This window comes from Camarhynchus parvulus, unplaced genomic scaffold (assembly GCF_901933205.1).
Source record: "Camarhynchus parvulus unplaced genomic scaffold, STF_HiC, whole genome shotgun sequence".
In the NCBI taxonomy this organism is placed as follows: domain Eukaryota; kingdom Metazoa; phylum Chordata; class Aves; order Passeriformes; family Thraupidae; genus Camarhynchus; species Camarhynchus parvulus.
In genome coordinates this window covers 16,097-41,010 of record NW_022148151.1, presented here as the reverse complement: position 1 = coordinate 41,010, position 24,914 = coordinate 16,097, and the positions used below count along the sequence as shown (strand labels likewise).

Below are 24,914 nucleotides of genomic sequence, written 5' to 3'. Positions count from 1 at the left end.
CTCAGGGGGGTTTGGGGGCATCTCAGGGGGTTTGGGGGCATCTCAGGGGGTTTGGGGGCATCTCAGGGGGTCTGGGGGCATCTCAGGGGGGGTTTGGGGGCATCTCAGGTGGTTTGGGGTCACCTGGAGGGGTTTGGGGGCATCTCAGGGGGTTTGGGGGCATCTCAGGTGGTTTGGGGTCACCTGAGGGGTCTGGGGGGCATCTCAGGGGGTTTGGGAAAGGTTTGGGGTCACCTGGAGGGAATTTGGAGGGGTTTGGGGTCACTTGGAGGGGTCTGGGGGCATCTCGGGGGTTTGGGGTCACCTGGAGGGGGTTTGGGGGATTCAGGGTGTCTGGGGGATTCGGGGTTTGGGGGTCACCTGGGGGTTTGGGGGTACCTGGGAGGGGTTTGGGGGCATCTCAGGGGGTTTGGGGTCACCTGGGCAGGGTTTGGGGTCACCTGGGGAGGTTCTCAGAGGTTTGGGGTCACCTGGGGGATGGAAAGAGAATCTGGGGGGGTTTTGGGGTCACCTGGAGGGGTTTGGGGTCACCTGGGGGGGTGATGAACTCACCTGGGGAGGTTTGGGGTCACCTGGGGAGGTTCTCAGAGGTTTGGGGTCACCTGAGGGGGTTTGGGGGCATCTCAGGGGGTTTGGGGTCACCTGGGTGATGTGGGTGGGGTCCAGGTGTCACCAGTGGGTGCTGTGACCTCACCTGCACCTGCCCAGGTGTCACCCACGGGTGCCCAGGTGTCACCCACGGGTGCCCAGGTGTCACCTGCCCCTGCCCAGGTGTCACCCACGGGAGCCCAGGTGTCACCTGCACCTGCCCAGGTGTCCCTGAGCTCACCTGGCCCCTCCCCCCCCCTTCTGTTCCGCAGCCTCGGCCGAGAGCCCCCCCCGGGCCCTGGGGGACCTCCTGGGGACCTTCCCCCCACAGGTAACGCCCGCCCCACCCTCGGGTAGCCCCGGCCCACCTGTAACGCCCCGCCCCCACCCTCACATAGCCCTGCCCCCATCCTCATATAGCCCCCCCCGCAGAACGTCCCGCCCCCACCCTCACATGTCACCTGCCCCTGCAGGTGTCGCCCCCGCGGGAACGCCCGGTCTCACCCTGCCACCTGGCCCCACCCCCCACAAGTAACGCCCCGGCGCCCACCCTCGCCCCTGGCCCCCCCCCGGTTACGCCCCGCCCCCACCCTCACATAGCCCCGCCCCCCGGGGGGCCCTCCTGGGGCCGCTCCCCCCGCAGGTAACGCCCCGCCCCCACCCTCTCATAGCCCCGCCCCCCACAGGTAACGCCCCTCCCACATCCTGACCTGGCCCCGCCCCCCGCAGGTAACGCCCCGCCCCCACCCTCACATAGCCCCGCCCCCCGCAGGTAACGCCCCACCCCCACCCTCACATAGCCCCGCCCCCTGCAGGTAACGCCCCCGCCGGTAAACGCCCCGCCCCACCCTCACATAGCCACGCCCCCGCAGGTAACGCCCCTCCCCATCCTCACATAGCCCCGCCCCCCGCAGGTAATGCCCCTCCCACATCCTGACCTGGCCCTGCCTACCCCCCGCAGGTAACGCCCCGCCCCCACCCTCACCTGGCCCCACCCCCCACAAGTAACGCCCCGCCCCCACCCTCTCACCTGGCCCCGCCCCCGCAGGTAACACCCCGCCCCCACCCTCACATAGCCCCGCCCCCCGCAGGTAACACCCCGCCCCCACCCTCACATAGCCCCGCCCCCCAGGGTAACACCCCCCGCAGGTAATGCCCCGCCCCCACCCCGACCTGGCCCCGCCCCTGCGGGTAACACCCCCTGCAGGTAACGCCCCGCCCCCATCACATAGCCCCCCCCCGGTGGAGCGCCCCACCCCCCCTGCCCCGCCCCCACCCTGGCCCAATTTTGAGGGAAACCATTGCAAACGTTGGGGAATTTTTGGGGGGGATTTCTGGAGGATTTTCTTTTTTGGGGGGGGAATTTTTGGGGGTTTTTTTGGGGGGATTTGGGGGCATTTTTTTTTTAATATTTTGGGGATTTTGGGGGATTTTTTTTTTTTTGATGAGGTTTTGGGGGACTTTTTGGGATTTTTGGGGGATTTTTTGGGATTTTGGGGGATTTGTTTTTATTTTTGGGGCATTTTTTTGAGTTTTTGGATTTTTTGGGGATTTTTTTTGGAATTTTTGGGGAATTTTTTGGGGATATTTTGGGGATTTTTGGGCGATATTTTAGGGACTTTTGGGGAATTTTTCTTTGGGTATTTTTGTGGGATTGCTTTTTATTTTTGGGGTTTTGGGGGGTTTGGGGGGGATTTTTGGGGGATTTTTGGGAATTGTTTTGGGATTTTTTGGGAATTTTTGGTGGGGATTTTTTGTGGGGATATTTTCGGGATTTTTGGGGGGATTTTTTTGGGATTTTGGGGGATTTTTTGGGGCATTTCTGGGAGATTGTTTTTTTTTTGGGGATTTTTTTGGGATTTTTGGGGGCATTTTTGGGGATTGTCTTGGGAGTTTTTGGGAATTTTTGGTGGGGATTTTTTGTGGGGATTTTTTTGGGATTTTTTGGGGTTGTTTTGGGGATTTTTGGGGCATTGTTTTGGGGGGTGTTTTTGGGGGATTGTTTTTACTTTTTGGGGATTTTTGGGGGGGATTTTTTTTATTTTTGGGGATTTTTTGTGCGGATTTCTTCCGGATTTTTTTAGGATTTTTTGGGGTTTTTGGTGTCCCTCACCTGTCCCTCACCGTGACCAACTCAGTGAATTTTTTCAGTGAATTTTGCTGATTTTTGGGGTCAATTTAATGAATTTTGGGGTAAAATCTCCAGAATTTTGGAGATTTTTTTGATATTTTGAGGGGTTTTTGATTTTTTGGGCATTTTTTTTGGATTTTCTTGGGATTTTTTGGGGAATTTTTTTGGTGTCCCTCACCTGTCCCTCACTGTGAATAATTTAAGGATTTTTTTCAGTGAATTTCGCTGATTTTTGGGGTCATTTTAGTGAATTTTGGGGCAAAATCTTCAGAATTTTGGGGAATTTTTTTATTTTTTGGGGGGGATTTTTATATTTTTTTTTTGTTTTTTGGGATTTTTTTGGTTTTTTGGGGGGATTTTTTGGGGTTTTTTTGGGAATCTTTTTGGATATTTTGGGGAGATTTTCTTGGGATTTTTTGGGGAATTTTTTTGGTTTTTTTGGTGTCCCTCACCTGTCCCTCACCGTGACCAACTCAGTGAATTTTTAACTGAATTTCGCTGATTTTTGGGGTTAATTCAGTGAATTTTGGGGTAAAATCTCCAGAATTTTGGAGATTCTTTTTTATATTTTGAGGGGTTTTTTTGGTTTTTTGGGGCATTTTTTGGGGATGTTTCTTGGGTTTTTTTTGGGTTTTTGGTGTCCCTCACTGTGAATAATTTAAGAATTTTTTTAAGTGAATTTTGCCGATTTTTGGGGTCAATTCAGTGAATTTTGGGGTAAAATCTTCACAATTTTGGGGGTTTTTTGGGGGATTTTTTTGGTTTTTTTGGTGTCCCTCACTGTGACCAATTTAGGGAATTTTTAATTCAATTTTCGGGGTCCATTTAATGAATTTTGGGGGAAAATCTTCGGGATTTTGGGCATTTTTGGGGGGATTTTTGGGTTTTTGGTGTCCAAGCTCACCTGTCCCCTCCCCCCCAGGTGCTGCGGCGGGGCCGGGACCCTCCCCCGCCCTGGGGGCCCCGTGAGGAAGATGAGGAGTTCGAGGCTGAGGAGGAGGAAGGTGAGACCCGGCCTGGGGCCCTTTTGGGGCCGTTTTTGGCCATTTTCGTTCAATTTGGGGCCATTTTTGTTCAATTTGTTGCATTTTTGCTCCATTTTTGGCCGTTTTCGTTCAATTCGGGGCCATTTTCTGCCATTTTGATTCATTATTTGGCCATTTTTGGCCATTTTTGTTCCATTTGCTGCAATTTGGGGCCATTTTTGGCCATTTTCGGTCAATTTGGGGCCATTTTTGTTCAATTTGTTGAATTTTGGTGCCGTTTTCGTTGCATTTGCTGCAATTTGGTGCCATTTTTGGTCATTTTTGTTCAATTTGCTGCAATTTGGTGCCATTTTTGGTCATTTTCGTTCCATTTGCTGCAATTTGGTGCTGTTTTTGGCCATTTTTGTTCAATTCGTTGAATTTTGGGGCCATTTTTGGCCATTTTCGTTCAATTTGGGGCCATTTTCTGCCATTCTGATTCATTTTTTGGCCATTTTCTGCCATTTTTGTTCAATTTCTTGCAATTTGGTGCCGTTTTTGTTCGATTTATTGCATTTTGCTCCATTTTTGGCATTTTTGTTCAATTTGGGGCCATTTTTGTTCAATTTGATTTTGGTGCCATTTTTGGCCATTTTGTTCAATTTGGGGCCATTTTCTGCCATTTTAGGGGCCATTTTTGCCCATTTTCGGTCAATTTCGTGCCGTTTTTGTTCAATTTGCTGCAATTTTGCTCCATTTTTGGCCATTTTTGTTCAATTTGGGGCCATTTTTGTTCAATTTGTTGCATTTTGGTGCTATTTTTGGCTATTTTTGTTCAATTTGGGGCCATTTTTTGCCATTTTGGGGCCATTTTTGCCCATTTTCGGTCAATTTGGTGCCGTTTTTGTTCAATTTGCTGCAATTTGGTGCCATTTTTTGGCCATTTTTGTTCAATTCGTTGAATTTTGGTGCCATTTTTGGCCATTTTCGTTCAATTTGGGGCCATTTTCTGCCATTCTGATTCATTTTTTGGCCATTTTCTGCTGCTTTTGTTCAATTTCTTGCAATTTGGTGCCGTTTTTGTTCAATTCATTGCATTTTGTTCCATTTTTGGCCATTTTTGTTCAATTTGGGGCCATTTTTGTTCAATTTGTTGCATTTTGGTGCTATTTTTGGCCATTTTTGTTCAATTTGGGGCCATTTTCTGCCATTTTGGGGCCATTTTTGCCCATTTTCGGTCAATTTGGTGCCGTTTTTGTTCAATTTGCTGCAATTTTGCGCCATTTTTTGGCCATTTTTGGTCAATTTGGGGCCATTTTTGTTCAATTTGTTGAATTTTCGTGCTATTTTTGGCCATTTTTGTTCAATTTGGTGCCATTTTCTGCCATTCTGATTCATTTTTTGGCCATTTTGGTGCCATTTTTGTTCAATTCATTGCATTTTGCTCCATTTTCTGCCATTTTTGTTCAATTCGTTGCATTTTGGTGCTGTTTTTGTTCAATTTGCTGCAATTTGGGGCCATTTTTGGCCATTTTTGTTCAATTTGGGGCCATTTTTGGCCATTTTTGTTCAATTTGGGGCCATTTTTGTTCGATCTGCTGAAATTTGGTGCCATTTTTGGCCATTTTTAGTCAATTTGCTGCAATTTGGGGCCATTTTTGTTCAATTCATTGCGTTTTGGTGCCATTTTTGGCCATTTTTGGCCGTTTTCGTTCAATTTGGGGCCATTTTCTGCCATTCTGATTCATTTTTTGGCCATTTTGGTGCCATTTTTGTTCAATTTGCTGCAATTTGGTGCCATTTTTGGCCATTTTTGGCCATTTTGGTGCCATTTGGTGCCGGTTTTCCTCAATTTTCTGCCATTTTCTGCCATTTTTTTAAATTTTGTTCAATTTTTGGTCATTTTGGTGCCATTGGGGCCAATTTTTGGTCATTTGGTGCCATTTCGGTGCCATTTTTGGCCATTTTCATTCAATTTGGTGCCATTTCTGCTGCATTTTTGGCCATTTTGGGGCCATTTGGTGCCATTTTTGCCGTTTTTTACCATTTTGATTCAAGTTTTATCCATTTTGGTGCCATTTTTGGCCATTTTTGCTCCATTTGGTGCCGTTCTGGTGCCATTTTCTGCCATTTTTGGCCATTTTCATTCCATTTGGTGCCATTTTCTGCCATTTTTTACCATTCTGATTCAATTTTTATCCATTTTGGTGCCATTTTTGCCGCATTTTTGGCCATTTTGGGGCCATTTGGTGCCGTTTTTGCTCCATTTGATGCCATTTTCTGCCATTTTTTGCAGGTTTTTTTCCATTTTTGGTCATTTTGGTGCCATTTTGGTGCCATTTGCTGCAATTTGGTGCCATTTTTGCCTCATTTTCTGCTATTTTCTGCCATTTTCTGCCTTTTTTGGTCGTTTTGGTTCTATTTTTGCCATTTTGGGCCATTTTGGTGCTGGTTTTGGCCATTTTGCTGCGCTTTAGTTCCATTTTTGCTCCATTTGCTGCAAATTTTGTGCCGTTTTTGCTGCATTTTTGGCCATTTTGCTGCATTTTTGGCCATTTTGGTGCCATTTTTGGCTATTTTGGGGCCATTTGGTGCCATTTTCTGCCAATTTCTGCCGTTTTGATTCAATTTTTATCCATCCTGGTGCCATTTGGTTCCTTTGGGTGCCAATTTTGCTGCATTTGCTGCAATTTTGGTGACATTTGCTGCACTTTGTTGTTATTTTTGGCCATTTTGGTGCCATTTTTGGCCATTTTGGTGCCATTTCTGTTCCTTTTTGGTGCCATTTGTTGCAATTTGGTGCCATTTTGGTTCCATTTGGAGCCATTTGTGGCCAATTTTTTGTCATTTGGTGCCATTTTGGTGCCATTTTGGGCCATTTTTATTCAATTTTGACAACTTTGGTGCCATTTTCTGCCAAGTTTGGCCTTTTTGGTGCCATTGGGTCCAATTTTTGCTCATTTTTTGCCACTTTGGTGCCATTTTTTACCATTTTGCTGCCATTTTTTCCATTTTGTTCAATTTTGGGCCATTTTGGTGCCATTTTTGGCCATTTTGCTGCACTTTAGTTCCATTTTGGTGCCATTTGCTGCAACTTGCTGCCGTTTTTCCTCCATTTGGTGCCATTTTCTGCCATTTCTGGCCATTTTGGTGCCATTTGGTGCCATTTTTGTGCCATTGAGGCCAATTTTTGGTCATTTGGAGCCATTTTGACCATATTGGTGCCATTTGCTGCAATTTGGAGCCATTTTTGCTCATTTTCAGCCAATTTGGTGCCATTTACTTCCATTTTCTGCCAATTTTGGCCATTTTTTTCATTTGGTGCCATTTTTGGCCGTTTTGGTGCCATTTCTGTTCCATTTTGGTGCCATTTTCTGCAATTTGGTGCCATTTTTGCTCCATTTGGTGCCATTTTCTGCCATTTTTGGCCATTTTTTCCCATTTTCTGCCATTTTTTGGCCATTTGGTGCCATTTTGCTGCAATTTTCAGCCATTTTCGGCCATTTTGGTGCAATTTGGTGCTGTTTTTTGCCATTTTCATTCAATTTGCTGCAGTTTAGTGCTGTTTGTCCCGATTTTTGGCCATTTTGCTCCATTTTGGTGCCATTTTTGGCCATTTTGGTGCCATTTGCTGCAAATTGGTTCCATTTTTGCTCCATTTGGTGCCATTTTGGTGCCATTTTTGGCCATTTTGGTGCCATTTTGGTGCCATTTGCTGCAATTTGGTGCCTTTCGCTCCATTTGGTGCCATTTTTGGCCATTTTGGTGCCATTTGGTGCCATTTTTGGCCATTTTGGGCCATTTGCTGCAATTTGGTTCCATTTTTGCTCCATTTGGTGCCATTTTCTGCCATTTTGGCCATTTTGTGCCATTTTTGGCCATTTTGGTGCCATTTGCTGCAAATTGGTTCCATTTTTGCTCCATTTGGTGCCATTTTGGTGCCATTTTTGGCCATTTTGGTGCCATTTTGGTGCCATTTGCTGCAATTTGGTGCCTTTCGCTCCATTTGGTGCCATTTTTGGCCATTTTGGTGCCATTTGTCATTTTGCCATTTTTGGCCATTTTGGTGCCATTTGCTGCAAATTGGTTCCATTTTTGCTCCATTTTGCTCCATTTGGTGCAATTTTTAGCCATTTTGGTGCCATTTTGGTGCCTTTCGCTCCATTTGGTGCCATTTTTGGCCATTTTGCGTTTGGTGCCATTTTGGCCATTTTGGCCATTTTGGTGCCATTTCTGCAATGTTTTGCATTTGGTGCCATTTTTGGCCATTTTTGGCCATTTTGGTGCCATTTGCTGCAATTTGGTTCCATTTTTGCTCCATTTTGCTCCATTTGGTGCCATTTTTGACCATTTTGGTCCATTTTGGTGCCATTTGCTGCAATTTGGTTCCATTTTTGCTCCATTTGGTGCCATTTTTGACCATTTTTGTGCCATTTTGGTGCCATTTGCTGCAATTTGGTGCCACTTTTGCTCCATTTCCTGCCATTTTTGACCATTTCTGGCCAAATTTTGGCCGGTTTGGTGCCGTTTTGCTGGGTTTGCTGACGTGTGTGTGTCCCCGTGGCCAGGTGAGGATGAGGAGGACACGATCGCCGCCCAGGAGCGCCTGGAGGGCGACGTCGATCACCAGCAGGAGCTGGACGACCTGGCCAGGGAGGGTGAGTGACCCAAAATCGCCTAAAATTCACCCAAAACCTACGTGGAATACCCAAAAATGCAAAAAAACCCATAAAAATACCTCGAAATAGCCAAAAATTACCCCAAAATCCAACCCAAAATCCCCCAAAACCCTGAGCAAGATCTGGATGAGCTGGCTGGGAAGGGGAGTGACCCAAAATCACCTGAAATTAACCCAAAATTAACCCAAAATACAAAAAAATACCGAAAAATTAAAAAAACTCATAAAAATATCCCCAAATAACCAAAAACGTAGCCCAAGATCAACTCAAAATCCCCCAAAATCCTGAGCAGGAGCTGGATGACCTGGCTGGGAAGGGGGGTGACCCAAAATCACCTGAAATTCACCCAAAATTTAGAAAAATGGCCAGAAATACCAAAAAAAATCATATAAATAGCCCAAAATAACCAAAAATGAGCCCAAAGTCCGCCCAAAATACCCCAAAACTCTGAGCAGGATTTGGATGACCTGGCCAGGGAGGGCGAGTGACCCAAAATCGCCTAAAATTCACCCAAAACCTACCTGGAATACCCAAAAATGCAAAAAAACCCCATAAAAATACCTCAAAATAGCCAAAAATTACCCCAAAATCCACCCAAAATCCCCCAAAACCCTGAGCAGCATCTGGATGAGCTGGCTGGGAAGGGGAGTGACCCAAAATCACCTGAAATTAACCCAAAATACAGGAAAATGGTGTCCCCAGGTGTGTCCCAGGTAATCCCAGGTGTCCCCAGGTGTGTCCCAGGTATTCCCAGGTGTGTCCCCCAGGTGTGACCCAGGTGTGTCCCAGGTGTGACCCAGCTGTGTCCCAGGTGTGACCCAGGTGTGCCCCAGGTGTGACCCCAGGTGTGTCCCAGGTGTGTCCCCAGGTGTGTCCCCAGGTGTGTCCCAGGTGTGTCCCAGGTGACTCTCAGATAACCCAGGTGTGTTTCAGGTCACTCAGATAACCCCCAGGTAACCCAGGTGTGTCCCAGGTGTGTTTAACCCCTCAGGTGTGTCCCAGGTGTGACTCTCAGGTGTGTCCCAGGTGTGACTCTCAGGTGTGTCCCAGGTGGCCCCAGGTGTGTTTAACCCTCACGTCTAACCCCAGGTGTGTCTCAGGTGTGCTCCAGGTGTGTCCCAGGTGTGTCCCAGGTGTGTTTAACCCTCAGGTGTGTCCCAGGTGTGCCCCCAGGTGTGTCCCAGGTGTGTTTAACCCCTCAGGTGTGTCCCAGGTGTGTCCCAGGTGTGTTACAGGTGTGTCCCAGGTGTGTCCCAGGTGTGTCCTAGGTGTGTCCCAGTTGTGTGTAACGCCAGGTGTGTTGCAGGTGTGTCCCAGGTGTGTCGCAGGTGTGTTTACCCCTCAGGTGTGTGTAACGCCAGGTGTGTCCCAGGTGCCCCCAGGTGTGTGTAACCCCAGGTGTGTCGCAGGTGTGTCCCAGGTGTGTCCCAGGTGTGTCCCAGGTGTGTTTAACCCCTCAGGTGTGTCCCAGGTGCCCCCAGGTGTGTCCCAGGTGTGTCCCAGCTGTGTCCCAGGTGTGTCCCAGGTGTGTTTAACCTCTCAGGTGTGTCCCAGGTGTGACTCTCAGGTGTGTCCCAGGTGGCCCCAGGTGTGTTTAACCCTCACGTATAACCCCAGGTGTGTCTCAGGTGTGCTCCAGGTGTGTCCCAAGTGTGTCCCAGGTGTGTGTAACCCTCAGGTGTGTCCCAGGTGTGCCCCCAGGTGTGTCCCAGGTGTGACTCAGGTGTGTCCCAGGTGTGTTTAACCCCTCAGGTGTGTTGCAGGTGTGTCCCAGGTGTAACCCCAGGTGTGTCCCAGGTGTGATCCCAGGTGTGTCCCAGGTGTGTTTAACCCCTCAGGTGTGTCCCAGGTGTGATCCCAGGTGTGTCCTAGGTGTGTCCTAGGTGTGTCCCAGGTGTGTGTAACGCCAGGTGTGTCCCAGGTGTGTCCCAGGTGTGTTTACCCCTCAGGTGTAACGCCAGGTGTGTCCCAGGTGTGTCCCAGGTGTGTCCCAGGTGTGTTGCAGGTGTGTCCCAGGTGTGTTGCAGGTGTGTCCCAGGTGTGTTTACCCCTCAGGTGTAACGCCAGGTGTGTTGCAGGTGCGCTGCCCATGGAGGAGCTGCTGCAGCGTTACCGCGGCGCCTTCGCCGACTCCGACTGCGACTCCGCCCCCGGCGCGAGCAGCACCCGCTCAGGTGAGCACAGGTGTGTGTGTGTGCACCTGTACAGGTGAGCACGTGTGTGTGTGTGTGCACCTGTACAGGTGTGTCACCTGTACAGGTGTGTGTGTGTGCCCGCTCAGGTGAGCACAGGTGTGTGTGTGCACCTGTACAGGTGTGTTAGCGACCCGCTCAGGTGTGCACAGGTGTGTGTGTGCACCTGTACAGGTGTGTGTGTGCCTGTACAGGTGCGCACAGGTGTGTGTGTGTGCACCTGTACAGGTGTGTCTGTGCCTGTACAGGTGTGTGTGTGCCCGCTCAGGTGAGCACAGGTGTGTGTGTGTGCACCTGTACAGGTGTGTGTGTGTGCCCGCTCAGGTGAGCACAGGTGTGTGTGTGTGCACCTGTACAGGTGAGCACAGGTGTGTGTGTGTGCACCTGTACAGGTGAGCACAGGTGTGTGTGTGACCTGTACAGGTGTGTGTGTGTGTGCCTGTACAGGTGTGTCTGTGCCTGTACAGGTGTGTGAGTGTGTGTGTGCACCTGTACAGGTGTGTGTGTGTGCACCTGTACAGGTGTGTCTGTGCCTGTACAGGTGTGTGTGTGCACCTGTACAGGTGTGTGTTGCTGTACAGGTGTGTGTGTGTGCCTGTACAGGTGTGTGTGTGCGCCTGTACAGGTGTGTGTGTGCCTGTACAGGTGTGTGTGTGTGCACCTGTACAGGTGAGGCACAGTGTACAGTGTGTGTGCCTGTACAGGTGTGTCTGTGCCTGTACAGGTGTGTGTGTGCGCCCCTGTACAGGTGTGTGTGTGTGCCTGTACAGGTGTGTGTGTGTGCCTGTACAGGTGTGTGTGTGTGCACCTGTACAGGTGTGTGTGTGTGCACCTGTACAGGTGTGTGTGTGCCTGTGTACAGGTGTGTGTGTGTGCACCTGTACAGGTGAGCACTGTACAGGTGTGTGTGTGTACACGCTGTGTCTGTGCCTGTACAGGTGTGTGTGTGTGTGCACCTGTACAGGTGTGTGTGTGTGCACCTGTACAGGTGTGTGTGTGCCTGTACAGGTGTGTGTGTGTGTGCACCTGTACAGGTGTGTGTGCACCTGTACAGGTGTGTGTGTGTGCCTGTACAGGTGTGTGTGTGCACCTGTACAGGTGTGTGTGTGCCTGTACAGCTGTGTCTGTGCCTGTACAGGTGTGTGTGTGTGCACCTGTACAGGTGTGTGTGTGCCCTGTACAGGTGTGTGTGTGTGTGCCTGTACAGGTGTGTGTGTGCACCTGTACAGGTGTGTGTGTGCCTGTACAGGTGTGTGTGTGACCTGTACAGGTGTGTGTGGGACCTGTACAGGTGTGCCCCCGTGTACAGGTGTGCGTGCACCTGTACAGGTGCGTGTGTGTGCCTGTACAGGTGTGTGTGCACCTGTACAGGTGCGTGTGTGTGCACTTGTACAGGTGTGTGTGTGTGCACTTGTACAGGTGTGTGTGTGTGCACTTGTACAGGTGTGTCTGTGCCTGTACAGGTGTGCTGTGTGTTAGGCCTGTACAGGTGTGACCAGTGTGTGTGAACCTGTACAGGTGTGTGTGTGTGCCTGTACAGGTGTGTGTGTGTGCCGCTGGCACAGGTGTGTGTGTACCTGTACAGGTGTGTGTGTCTGTACAGGTGTGTCTGTGCCCCCCAGGTGTGCTCTGAACCCCCAGGTATCCCACACCTGCCCAGGTGTGCTCTAAACCCCTCCCAGGTATCCCACACCTGCCCAGGTGTGCTGGGGACCCTCCCAGGTATCCCACACCTGCCCAGGTGTGCTCTAAACCCCTCCCAGGTATCCCAAACCCCCAGTTCCCACCGCCCACCTGCCCACCCCAGTTCACCTGCCCAGGGCCGACAGCACACCAGACCAGGTGTGTGGAGGGGGGGGCAGGGGCGGCCCCCAGGTGGCCCCGCACCGGTGTGTCCCCCCGCCCCCAGGTTCCCCACCTGCCCGGTGTGCTCTAACCCCTCCCAGTATGCCAACCTGCAGGTGTGCTCGGACCTGCAGCCCAAGGTACCCTGCCCCCCCAGTGGCACCTGGCCCTGGGTACGTCTGGGACACCCCCGGCCCTCGGACCGGGCCACCTGGCACTGGCGGGCCGGCCCTGGGTCCCGGCACACCGGCCCACAGAGCCGCGCCGGGGCCACACGCCCAGGGGGGCGGGGCACGGGCCCGCGATCACCTGGCACACCTGGTACATGGTACACGGCACACCTGGGCTGGGCACACAGAGCCGCGCCAAGGGGTACACACTGGCACATGCAGGTGAGCGACCTGGGCACACCTGGATACCTGATACACTGGGATACACCTGGGCACCTGGGGTACACCTGGGCACCTGGGTACACCTGGGATACACCTGGGCACACTGGATACCCTGGGTACACCTGGCACACCCGGTACACCTGGGATACACCTGGGCACACCTGGGCACACCTGGGCACACACAGAGCCTGCAGCCCAAGGGGTACACGCTGGCCACGACGCAGGTGAGCACACCTGGGCACACCTGGATACACCTGGGCACACCTGGATACACCTGGGATGCACCTGGGATACACCTGGGCACACCTGGGTACACCTGGATACACCTGGGCACACCTGGGGGCACCTGGGTACACCTGGGATACACCTGGGCACACCTGGGATACACCTGGGCACACCTGGGGCACCTGGATACACCTGGGCACTACACTGCACACACAAGCCTGCAGCCCAAGGGGTACACGCTGGCCACGCGCAGGTGAGCGCACCTGGGCCACTGCACCTGGGATACACCTGGGACACCTGGGGACACCTGGGCACACCTGGGTACACACAAGGAGCCAAGGGACACCGTGGGACACCAGGTACACCTGGGCACACCTGGATACACCTGGGACCCTGGGCACCTGGGATACACCTGGGCACACCTGGGCACACCTGGGTACACCTGGGCACACCTGGGCACACCTGGGCACACCTGGGGGCACCTGGGAACACCTGGGCACACCTGGGCACACACACAGAGCGTGCAGCCCAAGGGGTACACACTGGCCATGACGCAGGTGAGCGCACCTGGGCACACCTGAGGTACACCTGGTACACCTGGGACCTGGGGTAACAAAAACCCTGGGATACACTGGGTACAAATGGGACATTTGGGTTACCTGGGCACACCTGGGCACACCTGGGAACACCTGGGCACCTGGGTCACCTGGACGCACTGGGATACACCTGGGCACACTGGGACTCATGGATATACCTGGGACACCCTGTGCACACCTGGGGCACACGCCTGGGCAAGGTCTGTGATTGACCGCACCTGGGTTGGTGCCTGGGCACACCTGATCTGTGATACACTGACACTGGGCACCTGGGCACCTGGGATACCTGGGAACACAAACTGGGAAAACCTGGTGAATATGGGGATTTTGTAGCACATGGAACCTGGGACTGAGCACACTGGTTACTGTGACACATGGACTGTGTCTGTTGCACACTGTGTGGGGCCTGGCCTTCACATTGCTGACTGCCACTGGCCCGCCTGGCCTGCCTGTCACTTGTGGATGTGACCTGACTGACACACCTGGGACACACCTATGACACACCTATGACACACCTGGACACATGGCGGTTCTGTGCCTCACCTGCGCAGGTGAAGACGCCGATCCCGCACCTGCTGCGGGGCACGCTGCGCGAGTACCAGCACGGGCTGGACTGGCTGGTGACCGTGGGCGTACCTGTGACACAGGTGTGGGTTCTGTCACTCACCTGAGGGTTCTGTGCCGCACCTGCGCAGGTGAAGACGCCGATCCCGCACCTGCTGCGGGGCACGCTGCGAGAGTACCAGCACATCGGGCTGGACTGGCTGGTCACCATGTACGAGAAGAAGCTGAACGGGATCCTGGCCGACGAGATGGGGCTGGGCAAAACCATCCAGACCATCTCGCTGCTGGCTCACCTGGCCTGCGAGAAAGGTAACGCACCTGGGATACACCTGGGCACACCTGGGTACACCTGGGTACACCTGGGATACACCTGAGATACATGGGATACACCTGGGTACACCTGGGGTGACCATCAGACCATCTGCTCTGGCTCACCTGGCTCGAAAGGTAAACTGGGTACATGAATTCCGGTCCTGGTGAAAACCTCCGACCCTCTGGCTCACCTGGTGAGAAAGGTACGGGATACTGGCACACCTGGCACAGCTGGACACTGGTACACCTGGGACAGGTAAGGTACTGGTACACTGGTACACCTCCACTACACACTTACTCCTACTCATTCATTGTGTACTGACTGGGTACACCACGTAAAACCTCCTCTGCACCCTCGGCTGTGGTTGCCTGGATCCATGGGTACCCTTGGGTACACTGGGCCTGGCACTGGGCCACGTACACCGACACTGGGCTGTCCTGGCCTACAGGTACCTGGTGCTGGAAAACCATGGACACACCTTGGCTCTGGCCTGGGAAGGTACACTGCACCTGTGTACCTGGCACCCTGGGTACACCTGGGACTGGGTACAGCTGGGTACACCTGGGTACACTTGAGATACACCGGGGCACACCTGGATGCATGTGGGCACACCTGGGTACATCTGGGTACACCTGAGATACATCTGGGTACACCTGGGTACACCTGGGCACACCGGGGCACACCTGGGGTACACCTGGGCACACCTGGGTATGCCTGACATACACCTGGGATACACCTGGGCACACCTGAGCACACCGGGGCACACCGGGACACACCTGGGCTGTCGCAGAGTGCATTTTTAGGGAGATTTTGGCCTCACCTGAGCCCCTTCAGGAGGTTCCAAGTCACACCTGAGCGATTTTGGGGTTCCCAGGACTCACCTGGGCCTCATTTCCGGTGTCTCACCTGTGCCTCACCTGGGCACAGGTAGCTGGGGCCCTCACCTGAGCCCCTTTGGGGTTTGGGTCACACCTGGGTAGGTTGGGGTTCCCACTTCACCTGGGCACAGGTACCTGGGGCCACCTGAGCCCCTTTAGGGGGGTTTGGGTCACACCTGAGCAGGTTTGGGGTTCCCAGGACTCACCTGGGCAGGTTTGGGGGGTTCCCAGGACTCACCTGAGGCTCATTTCGGGTCTCTCACCTGGGCACAGGTAGCTGGGGCCCTCACCTGGGCAGGTTTGGGGGGTTTGGGTCACACCTGGGCAGGTTTGGGGGTTCCCAGGACTCACCTGGGCAGGTTTGGGGGTTCCCAGGACTCACCTGGGCCCCTTTGGGGGGTTTGGGTCACCTGGGCAGGTTTGGGGGTTCCTTGAGGCTCATTTTGGGTGTCTCACCTGGGCACAGGTACTTGGGGCCCTCACCTGGCTGGGTTTGGGGGTTCCCAGGACTCACCTGGGCAGGTTTGGGGCCACTGGGTTGGGGGTTCCCGGCCTCGCTTTGGGTGCCTCACCTGTCTCTCACCTGGGCACAGGTACCTGGGGCTTTCACCTGAGCCCCTTTAGGGGGTTTGGGTCACACCTGGGCAGGTTTGGGGGTTTGCACACCTGGGGCTCGTTTGGGGCTCCCTGTTTCTCGCCTGGGGCCCCACCTGTTTCTCACCTGGGCAGGTTTGGGGGTTTGGGTCACACCTGGGCAGGTTTGGGGGGGTTTGGGTCACACCTGGGCAGGTTTGGGGGTTCCCAGGACTCACCTGAGGCTCATTTCGGGTGTCTCACCTGGGCGCAGGTAGCTGGGGCCCTCACCTGGGCAGGTTTGGGGGGTTTGGGTCACACCTGGGCAGATTTGGGGGTTCCCAGGACTCACCTGGGCAGGTTTGGGGTTCCCAGGACTCACCTGGGCAGGTTTGGGGGGTTTGGGTCACACCTGGGCAGGTTTGGGGGTTCCCAGGACTCACCTGGGCAGGTTTGGGGTTCCCAGGACTCACCTGGGCAGGTTTGGGGGTTTGGGTCACACCTGGGCAGGTTTGGGGTTCCCAGGACTCACCTGGGCAGGTTTGGGGGTTCCCAGGACTCACCTGGGCGGGGCCTGGGGGTTTGGGGGTTCCTTGAGGCTCATTTTGGGTGTCTCACCTGGGCACAGGTACTTGGGGCTCTCACCTGGCTGGGTTTGGGGGTTCCCAGGACTCACCTGGGCAGGTTTGGGGGTTCCCAGGACTCACCTGGGCAGGTTTGGGGGTTCCCTGGGCCTCGTTTTGGGTGCCTCACCTGTCTCTCACCTGGGCACAGGTACCTGGGGCTTTCACCTGAACCCCTTTAGGGGGTTTGGGTCACACCTGGGCAGGTTTGGGGGGCTTTGGGTCACACCTGGGCAGGTTTGGGGTTCCCTGGGCCTCGTTTCTGGGGCCCCACCTGTTTCTCACCTGGGCACAGGTAGCTGGGGCCCTCACCTGGGCAGGTTTGGGGGGTTTGTGTCACACCTGGGCAGGTTTGGGGGGTTTGTGTCACACCTGGGCAGGTTTGGGGGGTTTGTGTCACACCTGGGCAGGTTTGGGGGGTTCCCAGGACTCACCTGAGGCTCATTTTGGGTGTCTCACCTGGGCACAGGTAGCTGGGGCCCTCACCTGGGCAGGTTTGGGGGGTTTGGGTCACACCTGGGCAGGTTTGGGGGTTCCCAGGACTCACCTGGGCAGGTTTGGGGGTTCCCAGGACTCACCTGGGCCCCTTTGGGGGGTTTGGGTCACCTGGGCAGGTTTGGGGGTTGCTTGAGGCTCATTTTGGGTGTCTCACCTGGGCACAGGTACTTGGGGCCCTCACCTGGCTGGGTTTGGGGGTTCCCAGGACTCACCTGAGCAGGTTTGGGGTTCCCAGGACTCACCTGGGCGGGTTTGGGGGTTCCCTGGGCCTCGTTTTGGGTGCCTCACCTGTCTCTCACCTGGGCACAGGTACCTGGGGCTTTCACCTGAGCCCCTTTAGGGGGTTTGGGTCACACCTGGGCAGGTTTGGGGGGGTTTGGGTCACACCTGGGCAGGTTTGGGGTTCCCTGGGGCTCGTTTCTGGGGCCCCAGGTAGCTGGGGGCCCTCACCTGGGCAGGTTTGGGGGGTTTGGGTCACACCTGGGCAGGTTTGGGGGTTCCCAGGACTCACCTGGGCAGGTTTGGGGGTTCCTTGAGGCTCATTTTGGGTGTCTCACCTGGGCACAGGTACTTGGGGCCCTCACCTGGCTGGGTTTGGGGGTTCCCAGGACTCACCTGGGCAGGTTTGGGGGTTCCCAGGACTCACCTGGGCAGGTTTGGGGGTTCCCTGGGCCTCGTTTTTGGGTGCCTCACCTGTCTCTCACCTGGGCACAGGTACCTGGGGCTTTCACCTGAGCCCCTTTAGGGGTTGGTCACACCTGGGGTTTGGGGGGTTTGGGTCACACCTGGGCAGGTTTGGGGGGTTTGGGTCACACCTGGGCAGGTTTGGGGTTCCCTGGGGCTTGTTTCTGGGGTCCCACCTGTCTCTCACCTGGGAGCTGGGGCCCTCACCTGGGCAGGTTTGGGGGGTTTGGGTCACACCTGGGCAGGTTTGGGGGGTTTGGGTCACACCTGGGCAGGTTTGGGGGTTCCCAGGAGTCACCTGAGGCTCATTTTGGGTCTCTCACCTGGGCACAGGTACCTGGGGCCCTCACCTGGGCAGGTTTGGGGGGTTTGGGTCACACCTGGGCAGGTTTGGGGGTTCCCAGGACTCACCTGTGGTTAGGCTCATTTTGGGTGTCTCACCTGGGCACAGGTACTTGGGGCCCTCACCTGGCTGGTTTGGGGGTTCCCGGACTCACCTGGGCAGGTTTGGGGCTGTTTGGGTCTCACCTGTCATGGGGCTTTCACCTGGGGTCACAGGGCAGGTTTGGGGTGGGGCTTGTTTCTGGGGTCCCACCTGTCTCTCACCTGGGCACAGGTTGGGGCTTGGGGGGGTTTGGGTCACACCTGGGCAGTTTGGGGGCTTTCGGTCACCCTGAGGCCTGGGCATTTCGGGTTCCCCTGGGGCTGTCTCTCACCTGGGCACAGGTAGCTGGGGCCCTCACCTGGGCAGATTGGGGGGTTTCACCTTCGTTTCTGGTGTCTCACTGTCCCTCACCTGGGCACAGGTCCGGGGGCCCTATTGGGGGGTTTGGGTCACACCTGGGCAGGTTTGGGGGGGTTTGGGTCACACCTGGGTAGGTTTGGGGGGGTTTGGGTCACACCTGGGCAGGTTTGGGGGTTCCCAGGACTCACCTGAGGGTCATTTCGGGTGTCTCACCTGGGCGCAGGTAGCTGGGGCCCTCACCTGATCATCGTGCCCACCTCGGTGATGCTCAACTGGGAGATGGAGCTCAAGCGCTGGTGCCCCAGCTTCAAAATCCTCACCTACTACGGGGCGCAGAAGGAGCGGCGCCTCAAGAGACAGGTGAGCGCACCTGGGCACACCTGGGCACACCTGGGCACAGCTGGGCACACCTGGGGGCAGGTGGGAGGGGGTAAATGAAAAAAACCCCGTGAAATTTGGGTGAAAAATGGGGATTTTGGGGTTACCTGGGCACACCTCGGCACACCTGGGGGCACCTGGGCACACCTGGGCACACCTGGGCACACCTGGGAGGGGGTAAATGAAAAAAAAAACAGTAAAATTTGGGTTAAAAATGGGGATTTTGGGGTGTAAAATGGGGATTTTGGGGTGAAAAATGGGGATTTTGGGTGCACCTGGGCACACCTGGGCACACCTGGGCACACCTGGGCGCGCCTGGGCACAGCTGGGCACGGCTGGGAGGGGGTAAATGAAAAACACCCCGTGAAATTTGGGTTAAAAATGAGGATTTTGGGGTGAAAAATGGGGATTTTGGGGTGAAAAATGGGGATTTTGGGTGCACCTGGGCACACCTGGGCACAGCTCGGAGGAGGTAAATGAAAAAACCCCCGTGAAATTTGGGTGAAAAATGAGGATTTTTGGGTGAAAAACGGGGATTTTGGGGTTACCTGGGCACACCTGGGAATGGAAAAAGGGGGGAAAAATGGCAAAAATTTGGAGAAAAACGGTGAAAATTGGGGGGATTTGGGCACACCTGGGCATACGTGGGCTGGTTTTTTTGGGGTTTTTTTGGGGCTTTTGGACTTTTTAGGGTGTTTTTTAATTGGTTTTTTGGCCCCACCTGCCTCACCTGTCAGGGCTGGACCAGGCCCAACGCTGGCTGCTGCACACCTGGGCACACCTGGGCACACCTGAGCACACCTGGGCTGGTTTTTTGAGTTTTTTTTGAGGTTTTTTGGCCAATTTTCACGGGGATTTTGGGTTTACCTGTCCCACCTGTCTCACCTGTCAGGGCTGGACCAAGCCCAACGCGTTCCACGTGTGCATCACCTGGGCACACCTGGGCACACCTGGGCTGTTTTTTGAGGTTTTTGGGCCGATTTTCACGGGAGTTTTTCTTTACCTGTCTCACCTGTCCCACCTGTCTCACCTGCCAGGGCTGGACCAAGCCCAACGCTGGTGCTGCACACCTGGGCACACCTGGGTTGGTTTAATCACATTTTTTGGCGGTTTTTTTGAGGTTTTTGGGCCGATTTTCACGGGAGTTTTTCTTTACCTGTCTCACCTGTCCCACCTGTCTCACCTGCCAGGGCTGGACCAAGCCCAACGCTGTCTGCACACCTGTGCATCACCTGCTTTTAAGCACATGGTGCTGCAGGACCATTTTGGGCCGCATTTTCAGGAGATCTTGTTTACCTGGTCACTGGCCACCGTCGCACCTCAAGGGCTGACCAAGCTCACCAGCTTCCACGCTGACAGTGGACGTGCTGCACACCTGGGCACACCGGTGGCTTAACCACATTTTTGGCGGGGGACCTTTGGGCACGCACCATATTTTTACCTGTCTCACCTGCCCACCTGTCTCACCTGCCAGGGCTACAAGCCTGTCCAACGCTGCCACCTGTGCATCACCTCGCACAAGCTGGTGCTGCAGGACCACACCTGTGCTCACCTGGGCTCACCTGTACTCACCTGTCTGTACCTGTCCTTACCTGTGCTCACCTGGGCTCACCTGGGCTCACTTGTCCATACCTGTGCTCACCTGGGCTCACTTGTGCTCACCTGTCTGTACCTGTCCTTACCTGTCCATACCCGTTCTTACCTGTGCTCACCTGGGCTCACCTGTGCTCACCTGTCCATACCTGTGCTCACCTGCCCTGCTCACCTGGGCTCACCTGGGCTCACCTGGGCTCACCTGCCCATACCTGTGCTCACCTGCCCGGGCCTGTGCTCACCTGGGCTCACCTGTGCTCACCTGTCGGTACTTGCCCTTACCTGTCCATACCTGTGCTCACCTGTGCTCACCTGCCCGGGCCTGTGCTCACCTGGGCTCACCTGTGCTCACCTGCCCGCACGTGTGCTCACCTGGGCTCACCTGGGCTCACCTGGGCTCACCTGTCCATACCGGCTCACCTGGGCTCACCTGGGCGTACCCGCCTCCGCGTGTCCTTACCTGTGCTCACCTGGGCTCACCTGGGCTCACCTGTCCTTACCTGTCCATACTGTGCTCACCTGGGCTCACCTGGGCTCACCTGTCTGTACCTGTCCATACCTGGGCTCACCTGGGCTCACCTGGGCTCACTTGTCCTTACCTGTCCATATCTGTGCTCACCTGGGCTCACCTGGGCTTACTTGTCTGTACCTGTCCATACCTGTGCTCACCTGGGCTCACCTGTGCTCACCTGGGCTCACCTGTCTGTACTTGTCCTTACCTGTCCATACCTGTGCTCACCTGCCTGGGCGTGTTCTTACCTGTGCTCATCTGGGCTCACCTGTGCTCACCTGCCCAGGCCTGTGCTCACCTGGGCTCACCTGTTCGTGCCTGTCCTTACCTGTCCATACCTGTTCTTACTTGGGCTCACCTGGGCTCACCTGTCTGTATCTGTCCTTACTTGTCCGTACCTGTCCTACCTGTCCGTACCTGTGCTCACCTGCCCGCCTGTGCTCACCTGCCCGCGCCTGTGCTCACCTGGGCTCACCTGGGCTCACCTGGGCTCATTTGTCTGTACCTGTCCTTACCTGTCCTTACTTGTTCTTACCTGTGCTCACCTGGGCTCACTTGTCCGTACCTGTCCTTACCTGTCCATACGTGTCCTTACCTGGGCTCACCTGCCCGCGCCTGGGCTCACCTGGGCTCACCTGGGCTCACTTGTCTGTACTTGTCCTTACCTGTCCATATTCTTACCTGGGCTCACCTGCCCTTACCTGTCCGTACCTGGCCATACCTGTTCTTACCTGTGTTCACCTGTCCGTACCTGTGCTCACCTGTCCATCTGTCCCTGCCTGTCCTTACCTGTCCTTGTTTGTCCATACCTGTGCTTGCCTGTCCGTACCTCTACTCACCTGTGCTCACCTGTGCTCACCTGTCCCGTACCTGTGCTCACCTGTGCTCACCTGTCCGCGCCTGTGCTCACCTGGGCTCACCTGGGCTCACCTGTGCTCTACCTGTCCATACCTGTCCATACCTGTTCTTACCTGGGCTCACCTGTGCTCACCCGCCCGGGCCTGTGCTCACCTGGGTTCACCTGCCCTTACCTGTCTGTACTTGTACTCACCTGTGCTCACCTGGGCTCACCTGTTCGTATCTGTTCGTACCTGTCCATACCTGTGCTCACCTGGGCTCACCTGCCCTTACCTGTTCATACCTGTCCATACCTGGGCTCACCTGTTCTACCTGTCCATACTTCTACTCACCTGTGCTCACCTGGGCTCACCTGTCCTTCCTGTTCGTACCTGCCCGGGCCTGTGCTCACCTGTCCATACCTGGGCTCACCTGTCTGTACCTGTCCTTACCTGTCCATACCTGGGCTCACCTGGGCTCACCTGTCCTTACCTGTTCGTACCTGCCCGGGCCTGTGCTCACCTGGGCTCACCGGTTCGTACCTGTCTGTACCTGTGCTCACCTGTCCTTGCCTGGGCTCACCTGTTCATACCTGCCCGTACCTGTCTGTACCTGTGCTCACTCGTCCTTACCTGCCTGTACTTGTCCGTACTTGTCCTTACTTGCCCGTACCTGGGCTTACCTGTCCGTACCTGTGCTCACCTGTCCTTACCTGTCCGTACCTGTCTGTACCTGTCTGTACATGGGCTCACCTGTTCATACCTACCCAGGCCTGTTCTCACCTGGGCTTACCTGTGCTCACTTGTCCTTACCTGTCCATACCTGCCTGTACTTGTCCTTACCTGGGCTCACCTGTCCTTACCTGCCTGTACCTGTCCTTACCTGTCCTTACCTCTCCTCACCTGTCCTCACCTCTCCTTATATGTCCGTACTTCTCTGTACCTGTCTATACCTGTCCTTACCTGTCCTTGCCTGGGCTCACCTGTCCTTACTTGTCCTTACCTGGGTTCACTTGTCCTTACCTGCCCATACGTGTCTGTACCTGTCCTTACCTGGGCTCACCTGTCTGTACCTGCCCGTACCTGTCCGTACCTGTCCTTAGCTCTGCTCACCTGTCCTTACTTGTCCTTACCTGTCCGTATTTGTCTGTACCTGTCCGTACCTGTCCTTACCTGTCCTTACCTGTCTATACCTGTCCATACCTGCCCGTATGTGTCCTTACCTGTCTATACTTTCCCATACCTGCCTGTACCTGACAGTACCTGTCTTTACCTGTCCTTACCTGTCCTTACCTGCCTGTACCTTTCTCATCTGTCCATGCCTGTGCTCACCTGTCCTTACCTGTACTCACCTGTCCATACCTGTCCAGACCTGTGCTCACCTGCCCTTACTTGTCCATACCTGTCCTTACCTGTCCAGAGCTGTTCTTATGTGTCCGTGCCTGTGCTCACCTGCCCTTACCTGTCTTCACATGTCCTTACCTGTCCTTATCTGGCTGTAGCCGTCCTTACCTGTGTCTTACCTGTCCATACCTGTCAGGCTGATCATGGTGGAGCAGAACACCTGGAGCTCACCTGGGGCTGTTCCTGGGGCTGTTCCCAGGTGTTACCTGTCTGTGCGTATCTGTACCTGTCCGTACCTGCCTCACCTGTGTCTCACCTGTGTTCCCGCAGCCAGCGGCGGCTGCTGCTCTCAGGCTGGGGCTGTTCCCTGGTGTTACCTGTGCGTTACCTGGGCTGTTCCCTGTCCATACCTGTCCATACCTGTCTCACTCACCTGTCTCACTCACCTGTCTCACCTGTGTCTCCTGCAGCCAGCGGCAGCTGCTAGTGACAGGCTGGGTGTGTTACCTGTGCATTACCTGGGCTGTTCCTTGTCCATACCTGTCCTTACCTGTCCATACCTGTCCTTACGTGTCTCACTCACCTGTCTCCCCTGCGGCCAGCAGCGGCTGCTGCTGACAGGTACGCCCCTGCGGAGCTCTGGTCCCTCACCTCTCCATACCTGTCTGTACCTGTCTGTGTCTCACCTGTCCAGGCTGATCATCGAGCACACGGTGCAGGAGAACACCTGGAGCTCACCTGGGGCTGTTCCCCTGGTGTTACCTATGGTCTCACCTGTGTCTCACCTGTGTCTCACTTGTTCTTACCTGTCTGTACGTGTCTGTATCTGTGTCTCACCTGTCTCACTTGTCCAGCCTGATCACAGTGCAGGAGAGCACCTGGAGCTCACCTGGGGCTGTTCCTGGAGCTGTTCCCCTGGGTCACCTGGGGCTGTTTTCAGGTGTTACCTGTCTGTACCTATCTGTACTTGTGTTTAACTGTCCTTACCTGTCTCACCTGTGTCTCACCTGTGTCTCACCTGTGTCTCACCTGTCTCCCTTCTCAGCCTGGTCACAGTGGAGGAGAACACCTGGAGCTCACCTGGGGCTGTTCCTGGGGCTGTTCCCCTCTGTTCCCTGTCCTCACCTGCCCATACTTGTCTGTACCTGTCCATACCTGTCCTTACCTGTCCTGACCTGTCTGTACCTGTCTCTCACCTGTGCAGATCGATCTCTGAGCACACGGTGCAGGAGAACACCTGGAGCTCACCTGGGGCTGTTCCTGGGGCTGTTCCCCTGGGTTAGCCGTCTGTACGTATCCGTACCTGTCCGTACCTGCCTCACCTGTGTGTCACCTGTGTCCCCGCAGCCAGCGGCGGCTGCTGCTGACAGGTACGCCGCTGCAGAACTCGCTGATGGAGCTCTGGTCGCTCATGCACTTCCTCATGCCCAGCGTGTTCCAGTCGCACCGCGAGTTCCGCGAGTGGTTCCACAACCCGCTGACGGGCATGATCGAGGGCAGCCAGGAGTACAACGAGAGCCTCGTCAAACGGCTGCACAAGGTACACCTGGGGACAGGTAAACACACCTGGGTATGGATATATACACCTGTGTTACACTGGGATACACCTGGGACACACCTGGGTTCCACAGCCCGCTGACGGGCATGATTGAGGGCAGCCAGGAGTGCAACGAGAGCCTCGTCAAGAGACTGCACAAGGTAACGCACCTGGGGACACCTGGGTATGGGTACATACACCTGTGTTACACTGGGACACCTGGG

At 54.8% G+C, this 24,914-nt stretch overlaps 1 protein-coding gene across 1 annotated transcript; it reads left to right on the top strand.

The window, feature by feature from the left end:
* Nucleotides 1-666: 666 nt before the first annotated feature.
* Nucleotides 667-24,805, top strand: LOC115916118 (helicase SRCAP-like; the record flags this gene model as incomplete). Its single annotated transcript, XM_030969815.1, has 17 exons — nucleotides 667-708; nucleotides 861-919; nucleotides 3,642-3,723; nucleotides 8,253-8,342; nucleotides 10,442-10,537; nucleotides 10,750-10,759; nucleotides 11,201-11,224; nucleotides 11,418-11,441; nucleotides 11,885-11,926; nucleotides 12,465-12,573; nucleotides 12,978-13,016; nucleotides 14,309-14,486; nucleotides 18,715-18,851; nucleotides 19,762-19,803; nucleotides 20,344-20,447; nucleotides 24,501-24,693; nucleotides 24,785-24,805. Coding segments are annotated over 17 exons (1,292 nt in total), but the record flags the coding sequence as incomplete, so codon positions are not given.
* Nucleotides 24,806-24,914: the final 109 nt, after the last annotated feature.